The following is a 24,852-nucleotide window of genomic DNA, read 5'->3' on the forward strand; positions in this document are numbered from 1 at the left end:
AAATGACTAAAAACCTGTTTTTGCTTTGTCGTTATGGGGTATTGTGTGTAGATTGATGATATTTGTATTTTTWWWAWWWWTTTTAAATCAATTTTAGAATAGGGCTGTTACGTAACAAAATGTGGAAAAAGTCAGGGAGTCTGAATACTTTTCCGAATGCACTGTATGTATTTATGTGCTTTTATTGATATACTGTAGCGTATAGGTTATTACACTACAGAAATACACAGCTATACTGTACCGCATGGAACATAAATAGACATATGGACGACTGGTGAATCCATTTGCACTGGGCTTGGTTGTTGTCTGTGACCTGAGTATTGTATTTGAGTGCAGAGACCTAAGTACAGGCATCTGGTGCTGCACTGTTTGCTTTTCCATGAGTTGTGCCCCGTTCAGTGCCCTTCTGTGGCTTCCCTGGCCCTACCCTGGCCCTAGCTCGCCAACACATAAATAAGCCAAATGGGAGTCTTGCTCTCTCAATGCATAAAAACACTGACCTGTTCTGTGGTGAACTAACATCAGGGCACACCCTGTTCACATTTCATTTACATTTGCAGCCCTGCAATCCCTCTGGCCTATGACTATGTCTGTGTAATGACTCTCATAAGACAGGTCTGAGGCCAGTGAGGTGCAGGAGAACAGAACAGCCCATGGTTTAAACTGTAAAGCTCCAAGCCCTGTAGTATTTAATGTCTCCTGTGTCTGCTGGTGTTTATGGGGTTTCCAATCCCCTTTGATAATCCCAGAACCTCTCTCTCTCTCTCTCCCTCTCGTTCTCTCTCTCTCTCTCTCTCTCTTTCTCTCTCTCTCTCTCTCTCTCTCTCTCTCTCTCTCTCTCTCTCTCGCTCTCTCTCTCTCTCTCTCTCTCTCTCTCTCTCTCTCTCTCTCTCTCTCTCTCTCTCTCTCTCTCTCTCTCTCTCTCTCTCTCTCTCTCCCCCCCCCAACCCTCTGTCTCTCCAGGTCTCTTACCTTGCTGGGGGTGTTGTCTGCAGCCAGGGCGCTCCTCTGTGGAGGGACCTGGTAGACATCCTGCCCTGGAGGCACCTGGTAGATGCCCTGCTGACCCGGGCTCTGGGAGGGCGGCACCTGGTACAGCCCCTGGGACGACGACACGCCCACCTTCTGCTGGTAGGCTGAGCCCGTAGGTGACGATTGGGCGGCCGGGGACTGGGTGTCGAACATGGGACCAATCAGCAGCTTGAGGCGGTTGCCGGGGGCGATACCCTGGCGCCCATGCAGCGAGCAGAGCCACCAGCCCTCAAGGCCGCCCGTGTTCTGCTCAATGATCGTTAGGATGTCTCCCTTCCGGAAGGCCAACTCCTCCGGGGACTCCGGGACGTTGTCGTACAACGCCTTGGCCATCAGGTTCTACAGAGAGAAGAGAGGAAGTCAGTCTACATTTAGCAACATACAGTTTATAGTCTTTTAGCCTGTCACTGCTTAAAGAAAAAKACTGTAGGTTGGACTTGGGGAACATCCCACACCACCCCTGCACACACACATCTATTATTACATTTTTTATTCAACCAGGCAAGTCAGTTAAGAACAAATTCTTATTTACAATGACTGCCTACTCCAGCCAAATCCAGATGACGCTGGGCCAATTGTGCGCCGCCCTATGGGACTCCCAATCACGGTCAGATGTGATACAGCCTGGATTCGAACCACGTACTATAGTGACACATCTTGCACTGAGATGCAGTGCCKTAGACCGCTGCGCCACTCGGGAGCTCATATTTCTATGGGCACAAGCACTGTTCATAACACAAACTATTCATACTCCTCTTGTTAGTAGAGAGAATTTTGCAGGTTTAAAGCTTATTTCCTGCAATTGTACACATTTTGTCATTGGGTGCAAAGAAAATGTTGCAGTTTTAACGCACATTTCCTTACAATTCTATACATTTTGCCATGTCTAATGTATATTCATGTGATATTTGAGTGACTAATTACAACAATATCTATGGGCTAAAAAACCTAAATAAAAAAACATTAGCTGGCATGGGCTAGTTGATCTGGACATTTATGTCAAGTTATAAATACAGTAGCTCTCCAAGGTATACAATGACTAACACGACAAGGGGAACTGATGATGCACTATCCAATTTCGACATTGCACCTCTACTATTACAACTTTCAAAAGTACGTTTTTATGGGGGGGGGGGGGCCCGCCAACCCCTCGCGCCGCCCTGAGGGAGCGCTCCCCACAGTTTGGGACCACTGTTCTAGTCCATGGGGTTGTTATGTACAGTAAGTCTTACGTGAACTGTCACAACTGTTCAATGTGCAACTTGCAATTACCATGCAAAATTCTATTAGGTCCCATGCCAGATGTTTTCTTGACTGATTTGAACTTGATAGGATTTTCTCATTCCTTGCTGTGTGTGCTCCAGGGCACGGTTACCCAACTGGTTGATTGGTGTGCAGTGGTTAAGGGTAATGGTTCCCAACCATAGCACTTGAGATACGAAACCCCCACTATTGTGTCTATAGGGGACAAGCACTTACCCCAAGTTGCCTTGGTAAACACATCCATCTGAGCAAACGGACATACAGTATAGAGCAAAAATAAATACATCATATAGATATCCTCTGTGCTAGTATTACTATCTCAACACACAACCACAAAAATGATTCTCATCATCACATCCCAACCAGAGATAAACTGCCACAGAGGGACTGTTGGGATTGAGGTCACCGTGTAACACAAGTCCACCAGACTTACTGTTCATTTTAGATGTGCTTTTCTTAATTCAGTCAGTCTGCTTTACACACTGTGCTTCTGCTTTTCACTCGCAATGACACCAGAGAAGACTTAGCTGGGTTGGGCTGGGCATAAAATCTGACACCAAATCTGATACAGTACAAGACCATTCATTGCAGTAACAAACAGCTCATTCTACAGAGCAATGAATAGAATACAAAAACATATAGGCAGTTTTTAGGGAACACTTGTATGCTGTTCCTGCATATTACCTCTCATTTAAGAATTCAGGCTGTCCCCTCTCTCACACACACTCTTTCTTTCTCTCGCCCTCTCAAGCACACGTTATCGGACCATTTGCTCTGTCACTCAGGAAGCCTTCCTCTCAGCCTGACCGTTCCCTGAATGTTCCCCGACCGTTCCATGGCCTTTTCCTTTTTCCCACCCACTCTGATTCACAGTGTTCCCATGTGAACCTTTACTAGACCGGTGGAATCTTTATCTCTCACTGGGCATCTGGCTTCACTAACCGTGGTGTCAGTGCTCTGTCAGAGCCACCAACACTCACTGCACAATTACAGGCACAATTACCCCCCGCCACCCGGCTGCTTGCCTGCACAAGCTCCGCTTCTACTTGACACCTTAATGTCACGGCATGCTGCTGGCCAATGGGAGAGGATCTGTTCTTGTTCATTGGTAATCTGATGATGAACGTATTACTGTTTTATAAGAAGGAGGAAGATACATGCTGATTATTTTGAGTATGAACTGCCTTGTTAACCCCTAATACGAATCTACATAAATCCAATTTCATCTATGGATGAAGGTTTGGTCCATTGCTGAGACAACAGTTCTATAAGTAAACTCTTGGCTACAGTGGTGTTCACGGTGCATTTTAATATTTACTGGGTGAGGAGAACTGGAGAGGTATCATTTGTTTGAGGTCACTGCCATAACAGACATGAAAACAACATCATACTTTGCAGACTGTTGATCTTCCACTAATTACACAGATTAATGCAATCATCTGCCAACACAAATGACCAGACAGTTCATTTTAGCACAAACACAAACATTTACACACACAGTGAGAGAGCTTTGCTCAGCTAAGCTCTGAGAGTGTGAAGATAAGAGCCGTGAGACGCCGATGAAAAACGCTCCACTAATCACAACACTTCCAAACCACCCAGTCTGCTAGTGTTCATCTCTGACTGCCAGCATTCAGTTTCCTCTACTGTATGGGTGTCAAACTTATGGCCCGTGAGGGGATCAAATCCGGCCTGCGTGTCACGCCCTGACCATAGTTTGCTTTGTATGTTTTATGTTTTGTTTGGTCAGGGTGTGATCTGAGTGGGCATTCTATGTTGTATGTCTGGTTTGTCTATGTCTATGTGTAGTGTTTGTGTCAGCACTACTTGTTTATAGCGTCACGTTCGTTCGTTTGTTGTTTGTATAGTTTGTATAGTGTTCTTCGTTTCGCTTAATTAAAAGAAGAATGTATTGTTATCACGCTGCGCCTTGGTCCTCCTCTCTTCCACCATATAACGATCGTGACACTGCGGGTGGTTTGAATAAATAATAAAAAATAAAAATATCTACTAATGAATAGAAAATTACTAAAATCAAATCCAACCTGTGTAGAATGATAATGGACCTACATTCATACAGTTTCTTGACTGTTTCCAGCTCGCTAATAATCACCCAAATGAAAGCTAGACAGTCAGGGAGCATCGGAAATTCCAAAAATGATGGATAGAGGACTTTTTGATTGTGTTTTTGATGGTGAGGAAATACAACACATTTTCAGTGCAGCCCTTCGGTGCATAGTTTGACACCACTGCCCAAGTGTCAACAGCACAGCCTCACACACATTGCAAACACAATCACACTTTAGTTTTTTTGCAGGTCTGAAGCACCACAGGGTACATTAATAGAGTAGCACAAATCCAACATATACAGTCTGTCATCAGCAGTCATCACTGCTTACTGACAGTGAATAAACTCAAAGGTCAGACTTCTTAGGAGGTCTGACAACTGGGTGAGTGAGCGTGTGGAGAAATGCCGTGACAAACACTAGGTCTAACTAACACACATCACCTGGAACACAGAGAACAGGGTGAAACATACACCCACTCACACAAATTCACACTACTACTACTGATCTGTAATTGGAGCAGGTGTGACCGACCAATCAGCGCATGTGTACATATATCCCCGGCATAAACATTGGTTAGTCATAACGAGGTGACTCAGCTGGCTGCTTATCCTCCAGTAAACACGTGTTTGCCATTTATCAGAGGGCTGGGAGGCCCCGGCTCCTAGGCTGCAACGTAGCCTTACTCTACATGATGAGAACCAACAGGATTACTGGAACTTGGTAGTTATCTTTAAACTAGCTGTTAAGTAGCTTGGTGAGAGAGGCATTACACCGCCTCTCATGACACCAACCATGACCAGCGGCTTTCTGGTCCTTCCCTTACCTAACGTCCCTAATGGCATGGTAACACAGGGTGACCAAGGTTTACTAGAGTTGGAGAGAGATAATGAATCACCTAGGTTTCCCACCAGGTATCTACAACAAACATTCTTCAGTGTGTTGACTGTGTCCGTCCCTTGGCAGGTGGCTTCATCACAAACTGATAATGAGTTACTATCCAGCACCAGTACTTAAGATACGACTTTTAAGATAAGAAGTAAACACACACAGAAACAGTTTGTGTGTCTAGAGACACGTACGCTAATGACTGAAGTGAAAGAACCCTGACATGACCTAGTTGGAGATGTGCCTCACGTTTCTCTGTCCTTGGCTAGCTACATCTGGCTAGTGATATATAGCCTTGGCCTCATGCTGTTGTCAATAGAAAGTGCGGAATAGTGCTACGTTGAGCTATCCAGACGGCTGGAACACACACACACACACACACACACACACACACACACACACCACACAACACACACACACACACACACACACACACACACACACACACACACACACACACACACACACACACACACACACACACACACACACACACACACACACACACACACACACACACACACACCCCTTTCATTCCCTTAACTTAGACCTAACACTTTTCCATTCATTCTGAGTGGTTCTATGACTCACACACTTCTATATCAACAGGGTATTTTCAGTGGTGTGTCTCGCCGAAGCACAAATAACAGTTCCTCATTTGAGTGTGGGAACACGTATACTGAGTTGCTGACCAAACCGAAAATAAAAAGCCCTTACGTAACGTTACCACTGAACGGGCCCCAGCTTCTCCCAGTCAATAAGTGTTCAGGAAGGGCTCACTGGGTGGTTCTGGCTCAGCCTACAGAGTACACATCAACCTAATGAAGGTGGCTTTGGTATATGAGCTCACAAATACGACAGTCCAAATTCCCCCTCTGCCGCAGCCAATTCACCACCACGACCACACCGCAGCACAGAACTGTGTCCAAGGCAATGGGAAGGAGGAGCAGCAGCCCTATGCTGCGTTCATAACCAATGGGATGTGGAAATGACCCGTTGTGAAGTTGTAAATACCAGTTGGAGGCATTTACGTGCTTTTGAACTCGTTGAGAAACGCCGGAATGGCTATGGCCAACATGCTGTGTCAACCATAAACTAAAAGTGCAGCTATCATACTTGTTAACAAATAATAGTGTTCAAAAAACATGTTAATAGATAGCTTTATATAAATAATGTTTTGTTGTTGCATTTAATTGCCGAAAATGATCTAATCAAGTAATTTCCTTAGTAGGTGATGTCAGAGTCAGCATGTGGGAGAAGTCGGGACTCAGGGATGATAGACGTTTCCCAATAGTAATTACCATTTGGAGGGGCATTCAAGGGCTTTTTCCCAATCATATGTGGTATATACCACCTTCCAACTTAGTTATGAACGCAGGGTTAGCTACATATAAAGAGACAATGATCTCCCAAGTCCCAACAACAAGTGCCCCCCCCCCCCCCCCCCCCCCAACTGTGAGAACTGTGAGAACATCACGAGTTCCATGAAGTTCAGATGTATACCCCAACCCCAGTGTGAAAATTAGGGCCAGCCCACTGTAACACGTGCGCCCGGGGGTGATGGTGGCACATACTGCATAAGAACGGGTGAACCAGCACATCTCATTTGGCCTCATTTCACCATACTGTAGGTAAATATAGAAAATAATTATAGTAATGACGGTAATGAGGACCTGATGACTATGAACGGCCTGTTCCTCTGAGTGTACCCTGCTGCTGAGGCTGAGGGTGAGAGCCAGTTCAAGGCTGTGTCCCAAATGGCACCATATTCCCTATATAGTGCACTACTTTTGACCAGGGCACATAGGGTTCTGGTCAAAAGTAGTGCACTATACAGGGAACATGGTGCCATTTGGGATGCAATGCGAATAAATGGGCCTTGTGAAGGCATCTAGATAAAACAGACTAGTGGGACTGGAAGGAAGTTCAGAGATCATGGTAATTTCTTCATTTGGACCGATCCTAGAGCACACTGCTGACCCTCTGATTACTAAGGCTGTTTAAACGCGAGCCAATGTGCTTGTAATAACATAATTACACAGGGAGACTGGGTAAAACCTCACGTCCTGAGATTCTCAGATTCTCTTAATGCCAGTAAGGGCTATACCACCTCACAATTTAGACTTTAACATTTCTAATGTAGCCTACAAACCTACCAGTCTGTATGTAGGCATTACCAACCATCTATCATGGCATGTCACGTTTCCTTTCCCCTTGCATTAGTGTATGATGCCACGTGTATACAGACAGTACAGTAGTGAATCAATACTACAGTCCAGTTACAAACTACAGTAGTGAGTGAATCAATACTACAGTCCAGTTACAGACTACAGTAGTGAATCAATACTACAGTCCAGTTATAGACTACAGTAGTGAATCAATACAACTGTCCAGTTACAGACTACAGTAGTGAATCAATACAACTGTCCAGTTACAGACTACAGTAGTGAATCAATACTACAGTCCAGTTACAGACTACAGTAGTGAATCAATACAACTGTCCAGTTACAGACTACAGTAGTGAATCAATACAACTGTCCAGTTACAGACTACAGTAGTGAATCAATACTACAGTCCAGTTACAGACTACAGTAGTGAATCAAAACTACAGTCCAGTTACAGACTACAGTAGTGAATCAATACTACAGTCCAGTTACAGACTACAGTAGTGAATCAAAACTACAGTCCAGTTACAGACTACAGTAGTGAATCAATACAACTGTCCAGTTACAGACTACAGTAGTGAATCAATACTACAGTCCAGTTACAGACTACAGTAGTGAATCAATACTACAGTCCAGTTACAGACTACAGTAGTGAATCAAAACTACAGTCCAGTTACAGACTAGAGTAGTGAATCAATACTACAGGCCAGTTACAGACTACAGTAGTGAATCAATACAACTGTTCAGTTACAGACTACAGTAGTGAATCAATACAACTGTCCAGTTACAGACTACAGTAGTGAATCAATACTACAGTCCAGTTACAGATTACAGTAGTGAATCAATACAACTGTCCAGTTACAGACTACAGTAGTGAATCAATACAACTGTCAGTTACAGACTACAGTAGTGAATCAAATACAACTGTTCAGTTACAGACTACAGTAGTGAATCAATACAACTGTCCAGTTACAGACTACAGTAGTGAATCAATACAACTGTCCAGTTACAGACTAAGTAGTGAATCAATACAACTGTCCAGTTACAGACTACAGTAGTGAATCAATACAACTGTCCAGTTACAGACTACAGTAGTGAATCAATACTACAGTCCAGTTACAGACTACAGTAGTGAATCAATACAACTGTCCAGTTATAGACTACAGTAGTGAATCAATACCAACTGTCCAGTTACAGACTACAGTAGTGAATCAATAATACAGTCCAGTTACAGACTACAGTACAGATGCCCTTCCTCTATCTGACCTAAATAACTTGTATGTATATGTCAACTGATATATATGTATGTATGCATGAAATTGGTAGATGTGACTGTAGGCCTATGGTATAGGTATCTCTGTCTTCTCAGTGTCTTGTCAGTACAGAACCTTTTGTATTTATATATACATTTTAAATGTATGTAGCTCTGTCCTTGAGCTGTTATTGTCTGTTATTGTTCTGTATTATGTCATGTTTCATGTTTTGTGTGGACCCCAGGAAGAGTAGCTGCTGCTTTCACAACAGCTAATGGGGGTGCTAATAAAAATACAATAACAAAATAACGCACAGTTCAGACGTCGAATTTATGGGAGTCGAACTAAATACAAATTAAGAGCGGGAATGCACAGTTAAAAACTTTGCTTGGCGTMCTGATTGGTTCATACGGTTAAGAACTTTGCTTGGCGTACTGATTGGTTCATACAGTTAAGAACTTTGCTTGGCGTACTGATTGGTTCATACAGTTAAGAACTTTGCTTGGCACATTGATTGGTTCATACTGTTAAGAATGTTGTTTGGCGTACTGATTGGTTTCGTACAACCGCTCTCAACACTGCAGCAGACTTCCTCATTGTTTTTGGGTCGATTTCAGGCATAACAGTCCTTCACCTATGAATCGAAGTCCATGATTGTGCTTCCGTTTTGAGAGTGGTAGAAAAGCAACCTTTATTTGCATGCAACTAACATATATTAATATGCATTGCCATTTCTCCCAACAGTGGAAGAACTGCTCTGGCGCGCTCCATGAAAAGGCGTGCATTACCCGCAACGCACCGAAAGAGCGGCAGAGGCTGCCGAATTATCGTCAAAAGTCCAACGAGGCATACTTAATGGTTTCAGATGGTACTTTATCCCCAAATACATAATGTATTCTGTATAGTCAAGATATGAGGGACTCCAGCCCGAGTATACTGTAGATGTCACCCACCAACTTCCTCCTCTCATCTGTGATTCACACTATTCCCCCACACAAAGGGTCATGACACCTAGCGATACTATCACTGAAATCCCCACCCCACCATCCCCACACATAACAGCATGGCAACTGTACCTTAAACAGGATATGATATTCCATGTTGTGTCTAACTGAAATGCATGCTGGGACTAACCACATGCCATACATTTCACCTTGATATTTTGGAAAGATGTCTTCTAGCACCAAACTGAAGTCTCAGTTAATACAGCCTGTGGGTCAAGTTTCAGAAGAAATGTCACATGCTCCGAATACACCTTACAGTGAAATGCTTACTTACAAGCCCTTAACAACTTCTTATTGCTCGACAACATTCCGCTGAAAAGGCAGAGCGCGAAATTCAAAAATATTTACAAGCCCTTAACCAACAATGCTTTAAGAAGTTAAKAAAAAAATAAAAAATAAGTGTTAAGTAATTTTTTTAAATAAAAGTAAGAAATAATTAAACAGCCCTTCCTCTGACACCGCCTGATATAGAGGTCCTGGATGGCAGGAAGCTTGGACCCGGTAATGTACTGGGCCGTACGCACTACCCTCTGTAATGCCTTGCGGTCGGAGGCCGAACAGTTGCCATACCAGGCTGTGATGCAACCAGTCAGGATGATCTTGATGGTGCAGCCATGCCAAATCTTTTCAGTCTCCGGAGGGGGAATAGGCTTTGTTGTGCCCTCCTCGTGACTGTCTTAGTGTGTTTGGACCATGACAGTTTTTTGGTGATGTGGACACCAAGGAACTTGAAGCTCTCAACCTGTTCCACTACAGCCCTGTCGATGAGAATGGGAGCGTGCTCCTTTTCCTGTAGTCCACAATGATCTCCTTTGTCTTGATCACGTTGAGGGAGAGGTTGTTGTCCTGGAACCACACAGCCAGGTCTCTGACCTCCTCCCTATAGGCTGTCTTGTCGTGATCAGCCAACTTGATGATGGTGTTGGAGTCGTGCCTGTCCATGCATTCATGAGTGAACAGGGAGTGCAGGAGGGGACTGAGCACACACCCCTGAGGGCCCCCGTGTTGAGAATCAGCGTGGCGGATGTGTTGTTCTCTACCCTTACCACCTGGGAGCGGCCCATCAGGAAGTCCAGGATCCAGTTGCAGAGGGAGGTGTTTAGTCCCAGGGTCCTTAGCTTAGTGATGAGCGTTGAGGGCACTATGGTGTTGAACGCTGAACTGTAGTCAATGAATAACATTATCACATAGGTGTTCCTTTTGTCCAGGTGGGAGAGGGCAGTGTGGAGTGCAATAGAGATTGCATCATCTGTGGACCTGTTGGGGAGGTATGCAAATTGAAGTGGGTCTAGGGTTTCTGGGATAATGGTGTTGATATGAGCCATGACCAGCCTTTCAAAGCACTTCATGGCTACAGATGTGAGTGCCACGGGTCGGTAGTCATTTAGGCTGGTTATCTTAGTGTTCTTGGTCACAGGGACTATGGTGGTCTGCTTGAAACATGTTGGTATTACAGACTCAGTCAGGGACAGGTTGAACATGTCAGTGAAGACACTTGCCAGTTGGTCAGCACATGCTCGCAGTACACGTCCTGGTAATCTGTCTGGCCCTGTGTTCTTGTGAATATTGACCTGTTTAAAGGTCTTACTCACATCGGCTACGGAGAGCTTGATCACACAGTCGTCCGGAACAGCTAGTGCTCTCCTGCATGTTTCAGTGTTACTTGCCTCAAAGCGAGCATAGATGTAATTTAGCTTGTCTGGTAGATTCGTGTCATTGGGCAGCTCGTGGCTGTGCTTCCCTTTGTATTCTGTAATAGTTTGCAAGCCCTGCCACATCCGACGAGCGTCGGAGTCGGTGTAGTACGATTCAATCTTAGTTTGTTTGATGGTTCTTCGGAGGGCATAGCGGGATTTCTTATAAGCTTCCGAGTTAGAGTCCCGCTCCTTGAAAGCAGCAACTTTACCCTTTAGCTCAGTGCGGATGTTGCCTGTAATCCGTGGCTTCTGGTTGGGTTATATACGTACAATCACTGTGGGGATAACATCATCAATGCACTTATTGATGAAGCCAATGACTGATGTGGTGTACTCCTCAATGACATTGGAAGAATCCCGGAACATATTCCAGTCTGTGCTAGCAAAACAGTCCTGTAGCTTAGCATCTGCTTCATCTGACCACTTTCTTATTGACTGAGTCACTGGTTCTTCCTGCTTTCATTTTTGCATGTAAGCAGGAATCAGGAGGATAGAACGATGGTCATATTTGCCAAATGGAGGGTGAGGGAGAGCTTTGTACATGTCTCTGTGTGTGGAGTAAAGGTGGTCGAGAGTTTTTTCCCTCTGGTTGCACATTTAACATGCTGATAAAAATTTGGTAAAACTGATTTGAGTTTCCCTGCATTAAAGCCCCTGCCACTAGGAGCGCCACCTCTGGATGAGCGTTTTCCTGTTTGCTTATGGCCGTATACAGCTCATTGAGTGCGGTCTTAGCGCCAGCATCGGTCTGCGGTGGTTTATAGACAGCTATAAAAAAATATATAGATGTAAACTCTATTGGTAAATAGTGTGGTCTACAGCTTACCATTAGTTACTCTACCTCAGGTGAGCAAAACCTTGAGACTTCCTTAGATTTCGTGCACCAGCTGTTGTTTACAAATATACATAGACCGCCACCCCTTGTCTTACCAGAGGCCGTTGTTCTATCCTGCCGAAAAAGCTTAAAACCCGTCAGCTGTATGTTAATAACATTGTCCTTCAGCCACGACTCGGTGAAACATAAGGTATTACAGTTTTTAATGTCCCGTTGGTAGGATATACGTGCTCATAGTTCGTCTATTTTATTATCGATTGATTGTATGTTGGCTAATAGGACCGATGGTAAAGGTAGATTACCCTCTCGGCGACGGATCCTTACAAGGCACTTGGACCGTCGTCCACGATATCTCCATCTTTTCCTCCTGCGAATGATGGGGATGAGAGCCTTGTCGGGTGTCTGGAGTAAATCATTCCCGTCCCGACTCGTTGAAGAAGAAGAATTCCCCCAGTACAGGGTGAGTAATCACTGCCCTGATATCAAGAAGCTCTTTTCGGTCATAAGACACGGTGGCAGAAACATTATGTCCAAAATAAGTTACAAATAACGCAAAAAAACATACACAATAGCACAATCTGTTACTGGATCATAAAACGGTGGCCATCTCCTTCGGCACCTTTATGACTACCATGAGATCTTTTCACATATCAAAGGTCAAATCTTCTATGGTTGATAGAACCCTTCCAATTTGATGTATCAGGTATTTCACAACTTTCACCAAACCAACGTTTAACCAAGACAGCAGTAAAAGTCCAGATGAAAGCTGTATGTTGTGGGCAGGGCCAGAATGACAAGTAAAACAACATCTAAATAGCTCCACTGACCCAAATCACAGAGTTGAGTCAGACAGCCTATTACGTAAAACAAACGTCTTCCAGACCCTTAGGCCAGCCCTCAGTTCATTAGTGTTGGGTTTTATTGTCATATTGAGGTAACTCGATGTCCACCGCTCTCCTCTCCGTTTACTCCCCACTCCTTCTTTAACCTGCAGCAGTACTGAGGGATCTACTGCAGTCAGACCAGGACCCACCTTGCCTAGTCATCTCATGACAACACCAGCTGCCTTGCTCTCTTTCTGTCTGGACACGTAGTCAAAAGACACCCTCTACTACAGAAAACAAGATAAGAAAGTTACACTGGAGTATATTCTTTCAAATGTGTATTGAATGGCCTTCTCCGGAAGGGCTTAGCCTAGTAGTATATTGTGTAATGCAGTCCTTGACATAATTGCAAGTCATGCCAGAGCTATTTCTACTCTCAACTAATGTTACGGTATTCATGTGTTCAAAGATAGGTCTCAGCTCTGGAGCGGGAGGGGGTACTATTGAGAGGAAAGGGGGGTGTAGTAGATGCCAAGGGGGATGGAGGCGATGTGAGTGTATCCCTGTTACCCTTGGAGACATAATCCTTCAAAGCTATTGGCTAAGACGTACGATAAGTTTATGGTATCTCTATAGGACCACAATTCATGGCTTTACATAGAAACAGAAAACGAGCTCTAGATTCACTTCACACTGTCCGATCAATTTCACACTCCTCAGAGGTCACAAAAATATAAAACATCCTCCTCCGCCATAAACGGACCAGAGCATTTACTCTGTGGAAAAACAAGATATTTGCTTGTTTGCCAAGTTAAACGAGTAGAAATTATGCAAACAACTAATTTGATAGAACCCAAAATCTATCTGCAATATTAAAACTGTATACAAGGCATTGTGCTGTGAAAGCTGAGATTGAAGAATGCCAGCAGGGTGGACCCCCATGGCTGGACCCCCGTGTTCGCAGCTGACATGGTCCTTGTAGTTTGACATCAAGACAGAGTCACAAATGGCTCCCTATTCTCTATATAGTGCACTACTTTTGACCAGGGCCCATATTCACAAAGCGTCTCAGAGTAGGAGTACTGATCTAGGATCAGTTTTGCCTTGTAGTTCAGTTTGCCTAAGTAATAAGAGCGGGGACCTAATTCTAGATCAGCACTCCTACATGACGGCGCTTTGTGAATATGGCATCTGGGCCTATAGTGCACTGGTCAAAAGTAGTGCACTATACAGGGAACAGGGAGCCATTTGGGAAACACCCTAATGGCTGTCCAATCTCCACAGGGATGAACTAGGCTGACAGGGGCCTTGCTAGCTAGACTACCTCTGAAAGGATCACCCTGTGAAATGCTTGGCATTCTTAAGTGAGAAGAGCTCTTTCTGCACAATGCCACACACACACACACACTGAAAAGACTGTGAACTCTTGGTATGCCCCCTGGCAGGGGACAACCCGTGTAGCCAATGAGAGGAGGCACCTTGAAACAATCAAGTGCATCTTTTAACTAACCTTTCCTCCATGCACAATTGCACATTCCTTCAGAATGTTTTTTCTCATAGGAAGCTCCTTGACCCCACCCCCCACCCCACCCCCATCCCTCTATACACCCAACTCTATTTACACTCCCTCCGCCTACCCACTTCCTATTTCTTTCATTTTCTTTCAATATTAGAAACCCCCCTCCTCCCTCCTCAATCACTCTCTCGCTGAACAATGTTTTTTCTCCGCTCTTCTCCGCCCCACTCTCTTTGGACCACTGCCTGGAACCTGAGACCGTAAAAAAAAAAACACAGCCCAGAAGAACTTTGGTTCACCTAATCACTCTTCACTGGTTTTGGAGCTATTTCTGCCACGGTTATGTAAGTCTCAAAAGAACCAGTGAAAAGGGGGTGGATGGTGTAAGACTATGGGATGGGTGTGTACTGTGTATATGTCAGTGTGTTTTGGATAAGGTGGGAAAGGGTCTCCTTTCCTCTCGTCCCAGAAAAGAAAATCTGTGTCGTAACACCCTTAAATGCCAAGGGCCACATCATTTAAACTCTCTCGCGCTCTCGCAATTAAATTAAAATGTACTTTATTAGCATGGGAAACATATGTTTACATTGCCAAAGCAAATTAAATTTAAAAAAAAAAAGTTAAATAAATAATCAGAAATTAACAGTAAACATTACATTCTCCCTCGCCCCCCCCCCCCCTCCCCCCCTCACCCCCCCCGACCATACAAACCCCCCCCCCCTCTCTCTCTGTCCTCCCCCCCTGTTTCCGTGTTATGAATCCCTTAACCCTACTCACTTAGTCAGTGAGGCAGCCAGAAGTCTCTGTCTGTACAGACTCGTCCTGGGGGGATTACGTGCATTAGAGGACCTATGGAAACCAAGCCCTTCCCCTCACACCTGCCCACCTGTTGGAAAACATCTCTGATGTCACAGACAAAGGCTACTGCCGGATACACCGACCAGTAGCGGTGTGTAGGTAAAATCAACGGGGAAGCTAAATCAGGAAAAAAAGCCATATTACAACCTGTGGTGTGATAATTGCGTTGTTGGCTCTATAACCTCTTAGTTCATATGCCTTGTCACCGTCATATATAGGCCCAAGGTTGAGACAATAAGAAGACACAGTGAGTGGCTGAATAAATTCAACCACACCTTCGTTTCATCACAAAACCGGAGAGCAACATCTGTCCGGTGGAGTCCATAAAGCATATTGCATGTAACAAACAGTGTCAAGCAAGTTAATGTTTACACAACTTTTGATTTAAAACACTAGAGTTACTGCAAGTCGCAAAGAAAACAGGAGCTGCCTCCACTATTCCAGCACCATTTCAACTTCAACATCATCAAATCACCTCTGCTTAGTCTAATACAGTGACAACTAAAAGATTCCGAAAAAGATTTAGTCCAATCAACATAAGCTAAATAGCATATGTGTGTGTGTAAACACAGCTGTGTGTGTGTGCGTAAGTAGAAAAAACAACGCCAATGCCATCCTCCTCTCTTTCATGTTGCCGAAACGGTCTATGACATACAATACACGCTTTTAGTTTTTGTTGTCCTAGGCTACCTGGCTAAAATGCTTGCTCACTAGCCTAACTTCCTTTCATGGACAACGATTAGCTAGTTAACATTAGTATAATACATCTATCTACATATTGAACTTCCATCCTTTCATGCCAGAGGCACAATGTATGAATTTATGGTTGGATCAGAATCGTCGTTATAATCACTGGCCAGTACAGAGAATTAAGTAAAACCACAAGTCCAAATCCTTATCTCTATCCATGGCTAATTTAGGAAAGGGACCATTTTAGCTAGCTAGCCCACGGAAGACAACAACACAACAAGAGTTTTGTTCTGTCAATGACGTTTGGCTTTTGTAACCTTTATTTAACTAGGCAAGTCAGTTAAGAACAAATTCTTATTTACAATGACGGCCTACCCCGGCCAAAACCGGACGACGCTGTGCCAATTGTGCGCCGTCCTATAGGACTCCCAATCACGGCCAGATGTGATACAGCCTGGATTGATGTGATCTGATTGATGTGATCTGATTGGATTCCATTTATACTTTTTTGTTTGTGCCAGTACCATTCACATTTGAGCTCACTCAGTTTAGCTCAACGCTGATTGGCTATTCTTGTATATTTTTTTMATCAAGGGATGCCAAATGCTCACTGGCTTTCCTTGCATTCAGTGATACGGTGCACTAAAAAAATTAACACTATTTGACGTGTAAAATAACACAACATCTGTTTCAGTAGCTATAGTTAGCTAGCTAACTATATAGCTAGGTGTCATTATCTAAAATAACCCTAATTTATAAGACAGTTCTTATTTGATTAATGGTGGTCGGACCCATCTATGTGAAGCTAGCCACAATAAGGATAAGCCACAATAGTGGACTTTGCGGTTAGCCTTCAAAATACAAGTATGGCATAATTCTACTATTTGTATTAATTTGCATTACTGTCAATGACATACTTTTATTTTGAAGGCAAACCGCAAATTCCACTATTGTGCCTAATCCTTATTGTGGCTAGCTTCACAACACATAMCCCGGTSCGGTCGAGCCTCAYTAGCCAGATGRASCTAGCTGGCTGSTTATAACGTTAGCTTTGGGCAACAGGGTTAAGTTGCTGACTAGCTATTTATTTTCATGAACTGAAGTTCMATTTCAATAGKYRAAYAACAAGTGGCAACMTWGCTAATACTTACYCACAAGGATTCCTAAATCATTGCTAAGAATAATGAAAATGACTGCAGGTTCTACTGGTCATTGTTTTCAGGCTGGTTGTATTGGTGCTAGCTAGGTACCAAGCTAAAGCTAGCTACCCCAGAAGTTGCATTCGAACAAATTATGTTTTATTACCAACGCGGTATTGTGAACACATCGTTCGTGGCTGGTGTTTGCTTGTTTGCAGACTTTTTTGTACAGCTTTGACAGTGCTACTGTGTCTTTTTTGACATGCAAAGACCCAAACGGCGTTCCATAGTATGTATATTGTGAAGCTAATAGCAGTGACGCCATTACTGTGTAACTTCGGTAGGGCAACATCTGAAAAATAGTGCACTTGGCAGTGTGTCGCGGTGCTCGACCAGTCGGCGAAAGCCAACATCACCCACGACAGAGAACGGTTGATTGTCAAGGGCAATTAATTCCATTATCTTGGCTTTAATGGATTTCGCCTTTGAGTTGTCTCGCTGAAATTTTGTTACTCTTTCAAATGACTGCTGGATCCACACAGCAGACATTGTGGGTTAGTTTAGGGATGCTGTGTTGCACGTATAGCACAACATTTTACGTGGCGTCATTACATCATGTACGTACATTATATAGGTATGCACGTCAGCTTTGACATCGGTTTTGCACATCGGGGCGTTAAACTAGACATCGGCCGATACCGATGTTGCCATTTTTAGCTAATACCGGCCGATTCCAATATGTTCACCGATTTATCGTGCATCCCTACTATATAGTGTGCTACTTTTGACCAGGGGCCAGTCACAAGTAGTGGACTGCATCGAGAGTTTGGGACTATAAGGTTCTATCTGCAAAAAGATGATTCTGAGATAATTTACTTCAAAGTTCCGAACCCTCGTTGGTTTGATTTGTGTCAGCAATTTTAATCTGTATTCTTTTGAACTCAATAACATTAATTTTGGTTTTTAGAGTACTATATAGGTAGAGAACATTGAACAGAAAAAGGCTACATCTTGACAAACTACATTTTGACAAAAATGCAGCTAGAACCTTATAGTCCCAAACTCTCGATAAAGATACATCAAATAGTGCATCTTTTTTGACACGCAAARACCCAAACGGCGTTCCATATAAATCCTGGTTGAGAATGAAACGACTGAACAAATGAACAACAAAACAGCACAGCAAGTAAGTGAAAGAAATAGGTTTTGATTATGTTTTACTGGTAATGGGGACATAAGTAAATGCCAACAAAATAACTTTTTGGTCAGTGTGGTGTGTGTGTGTGTGTAACCTTTATTTAACTAGGCAAGTCAGTTAAGAACAAATTATTATTTACATTGACGGCCCGGTCGACGCTGGGCCAATTGTGCGCTGCACTATGGGACTCCCAATCACGGCCGGATGTGATACAGCCTGGATTCGAACCAGGGACTGTAGTGACGCCTCTTGCACTGAGATGCAGTGCCTTAGATCGCTGCGTCCATGTGTGTGTTAACTATTTAACTGTACTAGAATGCTTAAAAGGCCGCTAAAATTGTAAATATCGGTTATCGGTATCTGGGTTTTTGGCAAGGAAAATATTGGATATCGGCCAAAAATGTCATATCGGTGTATCACTACTATATAGGGAATAGGGTACCATTTGGGACACATCCAGGATTAATTTAATACTTAATACTTAACTTCAGCGCTATGAATAATTCACCCTCAGTAAGAGCGTATAGGGACATCTGATAGAGAGGACATAAAACTTCCTGTAAATATTTAACTGAAATAAAGTGTGCTACATCACAAGACGCAGGCTATAAACTGTAAACCTAAGTGGCTGACTCAGGAGCAGAGAGCAAATACATTATGGCTACGTCCCAAATGTGCACCCTATGTGGTGCATTTCAAAGGGAATAGGGTGCCATTTAGGACACAACCTGGGAAGGGATAGGTCAGTCCGCGACTGACCTATCCCAGCCTGGTGTGCATCCGCCCTTTCCCTGCACTGTTGCGTAATACAGCGAGGTTATCGCAGAATGGTGTTGGTTGTGGCAGGCTGACTGTGTTATTGCTAAGCTCTTTCATACAGAAGTGGGAGAGTGGGGAGAGGACAGGTCTGCTGCATCAGAGGGTATGGCTGGCAGCATACCGATCCAAGCCCAACAGGGCCTGATAACAAACCCTGTATCCCTGACCTACACAGCCCCATATTACTCTAGATAGCTTGTGGATAGCTGGAATGCGGTTTTAACCAATCAGCATTCAGGATTAGACCCACCCATTGTATAAAACCCTATATTACTATAGGAATGAGGAAACCAGGTTAGAAGAACAGACCAATAATGCAACATACTGTACATAGGCATGCCGCAAACACACATAGCACACATGACGACGCAATCACTAGGCCCTTGGGGAAAGCCTGCATGTGCCATGCGCTCAGAAGTGTGAAGTGGAATTCAGCCAAGTGAGTGATCATCTACTACTAATCTAGATTTGGGGGCTTTTCACCGTGATTAAGGCCAAACCAAGCCTCTACAGCATTGTGTTAACTTTACACTGAAGTCATTGGCTCTTGATACTACTGAATCACCAGGGAACTACTACACAGCTTTGCGAGAGAGAGAGCTGTGAGTTCTGGCTTTTCTAATATGGTATTATGACAAACTTCAGACCCAAGCACATGTCTCCAATAGAGAAGAAAAGAGGATGGAGTGAAATAACACTTAGCTGGGAAAGCACATGGGTGGTTATTTCAGTAAGTACAGTACCATAGAGGAATCCAAACAGCACGGCCAGTGTAATAACGGTTTGCCAGCTCTCTTGCCAAGTGCCCTACATTCCCCAGATAGTGTGAAGTAGACAAAAGCATTCCATTCAAGAAGATCTGTGAACCTCATACCATAGTAGGAAGTGGATCTTCCCATACGCTCCAGACAGTGCCAGTGTTAATGGTGAATGAACGGAATAGAACTATACAGAGAACAGGTTTCCTTGGCTTGAGATTTGAGAGACAGACAGCCCCATGCCTTCAAGGCAGGGTTTTATGTTGATGCTGACACTGGCCCTGATTGCCAGCACAATCTCAGTTACTCCTTACTTTACAGAGCTCATGGACAGTGCAGTCTATTGATTTATACAATCTAAGCAGCTTTAAAAAAAAAATCGTGAATAGGCTAAGTTCTAGAAACATTTATGAATTATGACTGAGTTGCATGTTACAACAGGCTGAGGCCAATCCAGCATACAAGGCAGAATTGAACACATATGATGTCAGTGCTTGGACTCACAGGTCACACCCTCAAAGTAGAAAGGTTAAATCCACTTCACTGAATGTCTCGTTTGTTCGTCAGTCCTTGAGTGTAAACAAAATGTATTTCCCAAACAATGCTACAGGCAAGGTCGAATGGGCAGCAGCGAGAGAACGAATGCGCCAAACTATCCTTTAAGTGCTACTAAGTAACCTGAGTCGATGCAATTATTTATTACCCGTGATGAAGGTACAATGGCGTTCACTGTCAACGCATGGTCATTTGATTGCCCCATAATAAATCATTACCCACCCTTCAGAATAAGCATAGGAGAGAATTCTTAGATAGGCAGCTGCTATTCATTTCCCGCGATCCAAACGTCACTGCGTTAGTTATATAGTGTGGCTTTAAATCCCACATAGCCTACGCACAGAGACAGTAACGGGACCTATATGTATGCCAATTTAGTTCACAATATGACTTGTATGACTTGTGGAGACCAAAGACCGAACCAAGAGTAGACCACAGAATATCATCTCTGCGTTGACAGCCCAAGTCTGCGGTGGGCTGAATGCAATCTATTTATGTAACCTTGTTACAACAAAATATTGACACAACGGTGTAACATTGTTACAACTATGTTGTTACAACAATGTAATGTTACAGAATCCATTGACATAACCAGTCCATCATTTCAACGCTCTGTTTATCTTCAAAGAAACGTTAACTTGATGATTGCTATTGTATTCACTCTATGGAACATTGCTTTGTGGTTAAAAACTGTTATGACTTTTTCCAATAAAGTTTATTCTAGAAGAGCCAAAATATTGTTGTTACGCTAGGTTATGGTGACAAACCCAATACATTCATTACACTCTCATCACAGAGAATTTCTGGAGAAGTAATTTCATTGCATTGCATTGAGGCGAGTCACTTACTTTGTACTTCATTTTGAACGCCTACAACGCGTCTTCTCTCAGACTCCGGGAAAGTGTAAAATATCCGCTTTCGCGTCAAAGAGAACACATCTGAATGTTGCAACGAAACGTTTTCTTTGCGATCAAAAAGCCATGAAGAGTTGGTAAATGGTAAAGACAATAAAAAGCGAACGTTTCCTTCAATGATTTTCAATCCAGTTGCCCGTATCACTGTGGTTCTGCAATATACTTCTGCTTGCCCGCTGTAGGAGAATGCGTTTACTAACTACATGATTCCCTCTTAGCTCATTTACATAATGCGGGTCTCATTGGTCAAATCCGTACTGGTACCCCCCCTCTTGCGGAGGACACCGAACGTCATAAAATGAATGGTCTGCTAAAATTATAATTTCCATGTCTATTGACTAGAAGCAAGGACCAAAATGTATTGTATTATAAATCAAGGTCTTATGGGACTTTGCTTGGTGCAAGGTACAGAAGGCTACTACTATGGCCTACTTAGAAAAGTCTTTAGAATCCTTTAGGCATCACATTGAGAGCAGAAATGCAGTTCGACCAGCAGAACTCACCTGATGCTCCCGAGCTAGGAATTACATTACTCTCTAATCCTTTGATTAAGCGCAATATTTTACACATCTGAAACTTGAAACATCAAGACATGTATATATGCTGCATAAATGAGCAAAGTCTTACTGAGCAAAGGGCCTATCAAAGAGTCAAGTGTTATACCTGAGGAAAGCAGCCACTGCCGTGTCATCCACGCCAGGTATTCTTAACACCTCGGGTGTTAACTGGTTCTGATAGGGGGGATGAAACAACAGAATTCATTCATTTTCAATGAGAGAGAAGCAAAGTCGGTGAGAGAACATTGAGTGATGTGAGCATGGGCGAGGGAGAGTGAACAAGGCGGGACGTAAAATGAGGAAAGCGGAACTGTATGCAAATACTCCACGACATCGCAGCGCTATTGACCAGTCGAAGTTCACTATAGCTTCCAGCCCCTATAGGATTGGCTGATTGCTAGCACCCACACGAGCGCGAAGCTAGCATGGCGAGGTGAAATACAGGTGCTAATTAATCAAGGCAGTAACCAACCCAACTAATACAGTTCAATCGAAACCATGGTTAACTATACAATAAGAATAGTTGCCATCCACCCCGCCAGGCTCACACAGTCAGACTGAGCAAAGACAAATACATAATACTCCTCGGTACCCTCCCCCCATCAGCACCCCCCAAGCCACTGCATGTTGTTCAATGATGATTAAATGAAACAAGTAAGTCTACTATGTTCGGTCTACAGCCTCATGAGAGAAGTCAGACCGTTGGAGCACTCAGGGGACAGGAACAAGAGCCGGGCTTACTTGTTTGATTTCATCATCATTGATTTCATCATCATTGCACAACATGCAGTGGCTTTGAAACCAAAGTAAGTTTTCTAAAATATAAACATGGTAGAGATGGTTAATAAGGTGATTTTGTGCAAGCAGGACATGAGTGGAGAAAGAGTTGGTGAAGTTGGTACAGGGTTACATCATAGAACTAGCTTACCCAACATGACACATTTACACACACACACACACACACACACACACACACACACACACACACACACACACACACACACACACACACACACACACACACACACACACACACACACACACACACCTGTCTCTTATACACATCTAGATGTGTATAAGAGACAGCACACACACACATATTTGAGTATCAGCCAGAAGAGCGTTTAGACTTACCAGTTTTGAGGTTTATGTGATGGAGGGAGGCAAAGGAAGTAGGATTGTATGTTTTTTCAAGATCAGGCTTCAACAGAGTTTCAGTTTCTATAATGATAGATTGTTATTCAGCAATCTTATAAACATATGTTTCTGAACTATTTATAAGTTGTCCATGTCAAAAAAGTGTTAGGCTTGGTTGTTTATCAGTAGCTTCTACTTTTTGTCTTGACATTGAGTGGACTTTAACCCATAATTTTCATGMTAACTTTTTTTTTCACCCCCTGATAGACCCACACATGGACCTTGATCATGCTGTTTTGTTGTTTTCTCGCCCAGTAAGTTCAACCACCCAACAGCATCTGCAAAGAAAATCAGATCTAAATCAGCCCCCGAAAACAAATGTTCTGCCTAACCACCTACTTTTCTCAAGATGTAATGGTAAAACTATTCTTCAATTATAGACATAAGATGATGAGTTATTGTGCTTATAACGGAGTAATCAAGAAAACACAACCTAAACAACTTTATATCAAGTGGACTTACCCGGTCGTTGTGTGTGCAGTGAAGTAGTGTAACAGTGCAGATGAGACTTAAGATGTGTCTTAGAGCATGGGGTACATACATACAGTAAGAAAAGAGAGGTGAGAAACAACGCCCTAGTGAGCATCTATCTGAGCTGAGAGAGAGCTTGGCAGGAAGGCCTTCGTTTCAACACCCTGTGTCATACCAAACATGTGGCTAGACACACCACACTGTACTAAGAACTAAGAACAGATATAGCCCTTGGTTTACTCCAGACCTGACTGCCCTCGACCAGCACAAAAACATCCTGTGGTGTACTGCACTGGCATCGAATAGTCCCTGTGATATGCAACTTTTCAGGGAAGTCAGGAACCAATACACACAGTCAGTTAGGAAAGCAAAGGCTAGCTTTTTCAAACAGAAATGTGCATCCAGTAGCTCTAACTACAAAAAGTTCTGGGACACTGTAAAGTCTATGGAGAATAAGAGCACCTCCTCCCAGCTGCCCACTGCACCTAGGCTAGGAAACACTGTCACCACCGATACATCCACGATAATTGAGAATTTCAATAAGCATTTCTCTACGGCTGGCCATGCTTTCCTCCTGGTTACCCCAACCCCGGCCAACAGCTCTGCACCCCCCACAGCTACTTGTCCAAGCCTCCCCAGCTTCTCCTTCACCCAAATCCAGACAGCAGATGTTCTGAAAGAGCTGCAAAACCTGGACCTGTACAAATCAGCTGGGCTAGACAATCTGGACCCTCTCTTTCTATAATTATCCGCCGCCATTGTTGCAAAGATTCCTAAAGATTGGAAAGCTGCCACGGTCATCCCCCTCTTCAAAGGGGGAGACACTCCAGACCCAAACTGTTACAGACCTATATCCATCCTGAGTCTTCGAAAGCCAAGTTAACAAACAGATCACTGACCATTTCGAATCCCACCGTACCTTCTCCTCTGTGCAATCCGGTTTTCATAGCTGGTCACGGGTGCACCTCAGCCACGTTCAAGGTACTAAACAATATCATAACCATCATCGATAAGGCTTTCGACTCTGTCAATCACCATATTCTTATCGGCAGACTCAACAGCCTTGGTTTCTCAAATGATTGCCTCGCCTGGTTCACCAACTACTTCTCAGATAGAGTCCAGTGTGTCAAATCGAAGGGCCTGTTGTCCGGAT

General features: G+C 43.6%; 1 protein-coding gene across 1 annotated transcript in view; it reads right to left on the reverse strand.

Moving 5' to 3' along the window:
- nedd9 (neural precursor cell expressed, developmentally down-regulated 9) overlaps positions 1-21,663 on the reverse strand; it is a 41,703-nt gene extending 20,040 nt beyond the window's left edge. The window contains exons 1-2 of the mRNA XM_023975454.2: positions 21,409-21,663; positions 973-1,371 (exon numbers count right to left, since the gene is read on the reverse strand). Of these exons, the coding sequence (XP_023831222.1) occupies positions 973-1,371; positions 21,409-21,420 (411 nt within the window). The 5' untranslated portion in view covers positions 21,421-21,663. The remainder of the gene's footprint in view (positions 1-972; positions 1,372-21,408) is intronic.
- Positions 21,664-24,852: the final 3,189 nt, after the last annotated feature.

Source organism: Salvelinus sp. IW2-2015, linkage group LG30 (genome assembly GCF_002910315.2).
Source record: "Salvelinus sp. IW2-2015 linkage group LG30, ASM291031v2, whole genome shotgun sequence".
Lineage (NCBI taxonomy): Eukaryota > Metazoa > Chordata > Actinopteri > Salmoniformes > Salmonidae > Salvelinus > Salvelinus sp. IW2-2015.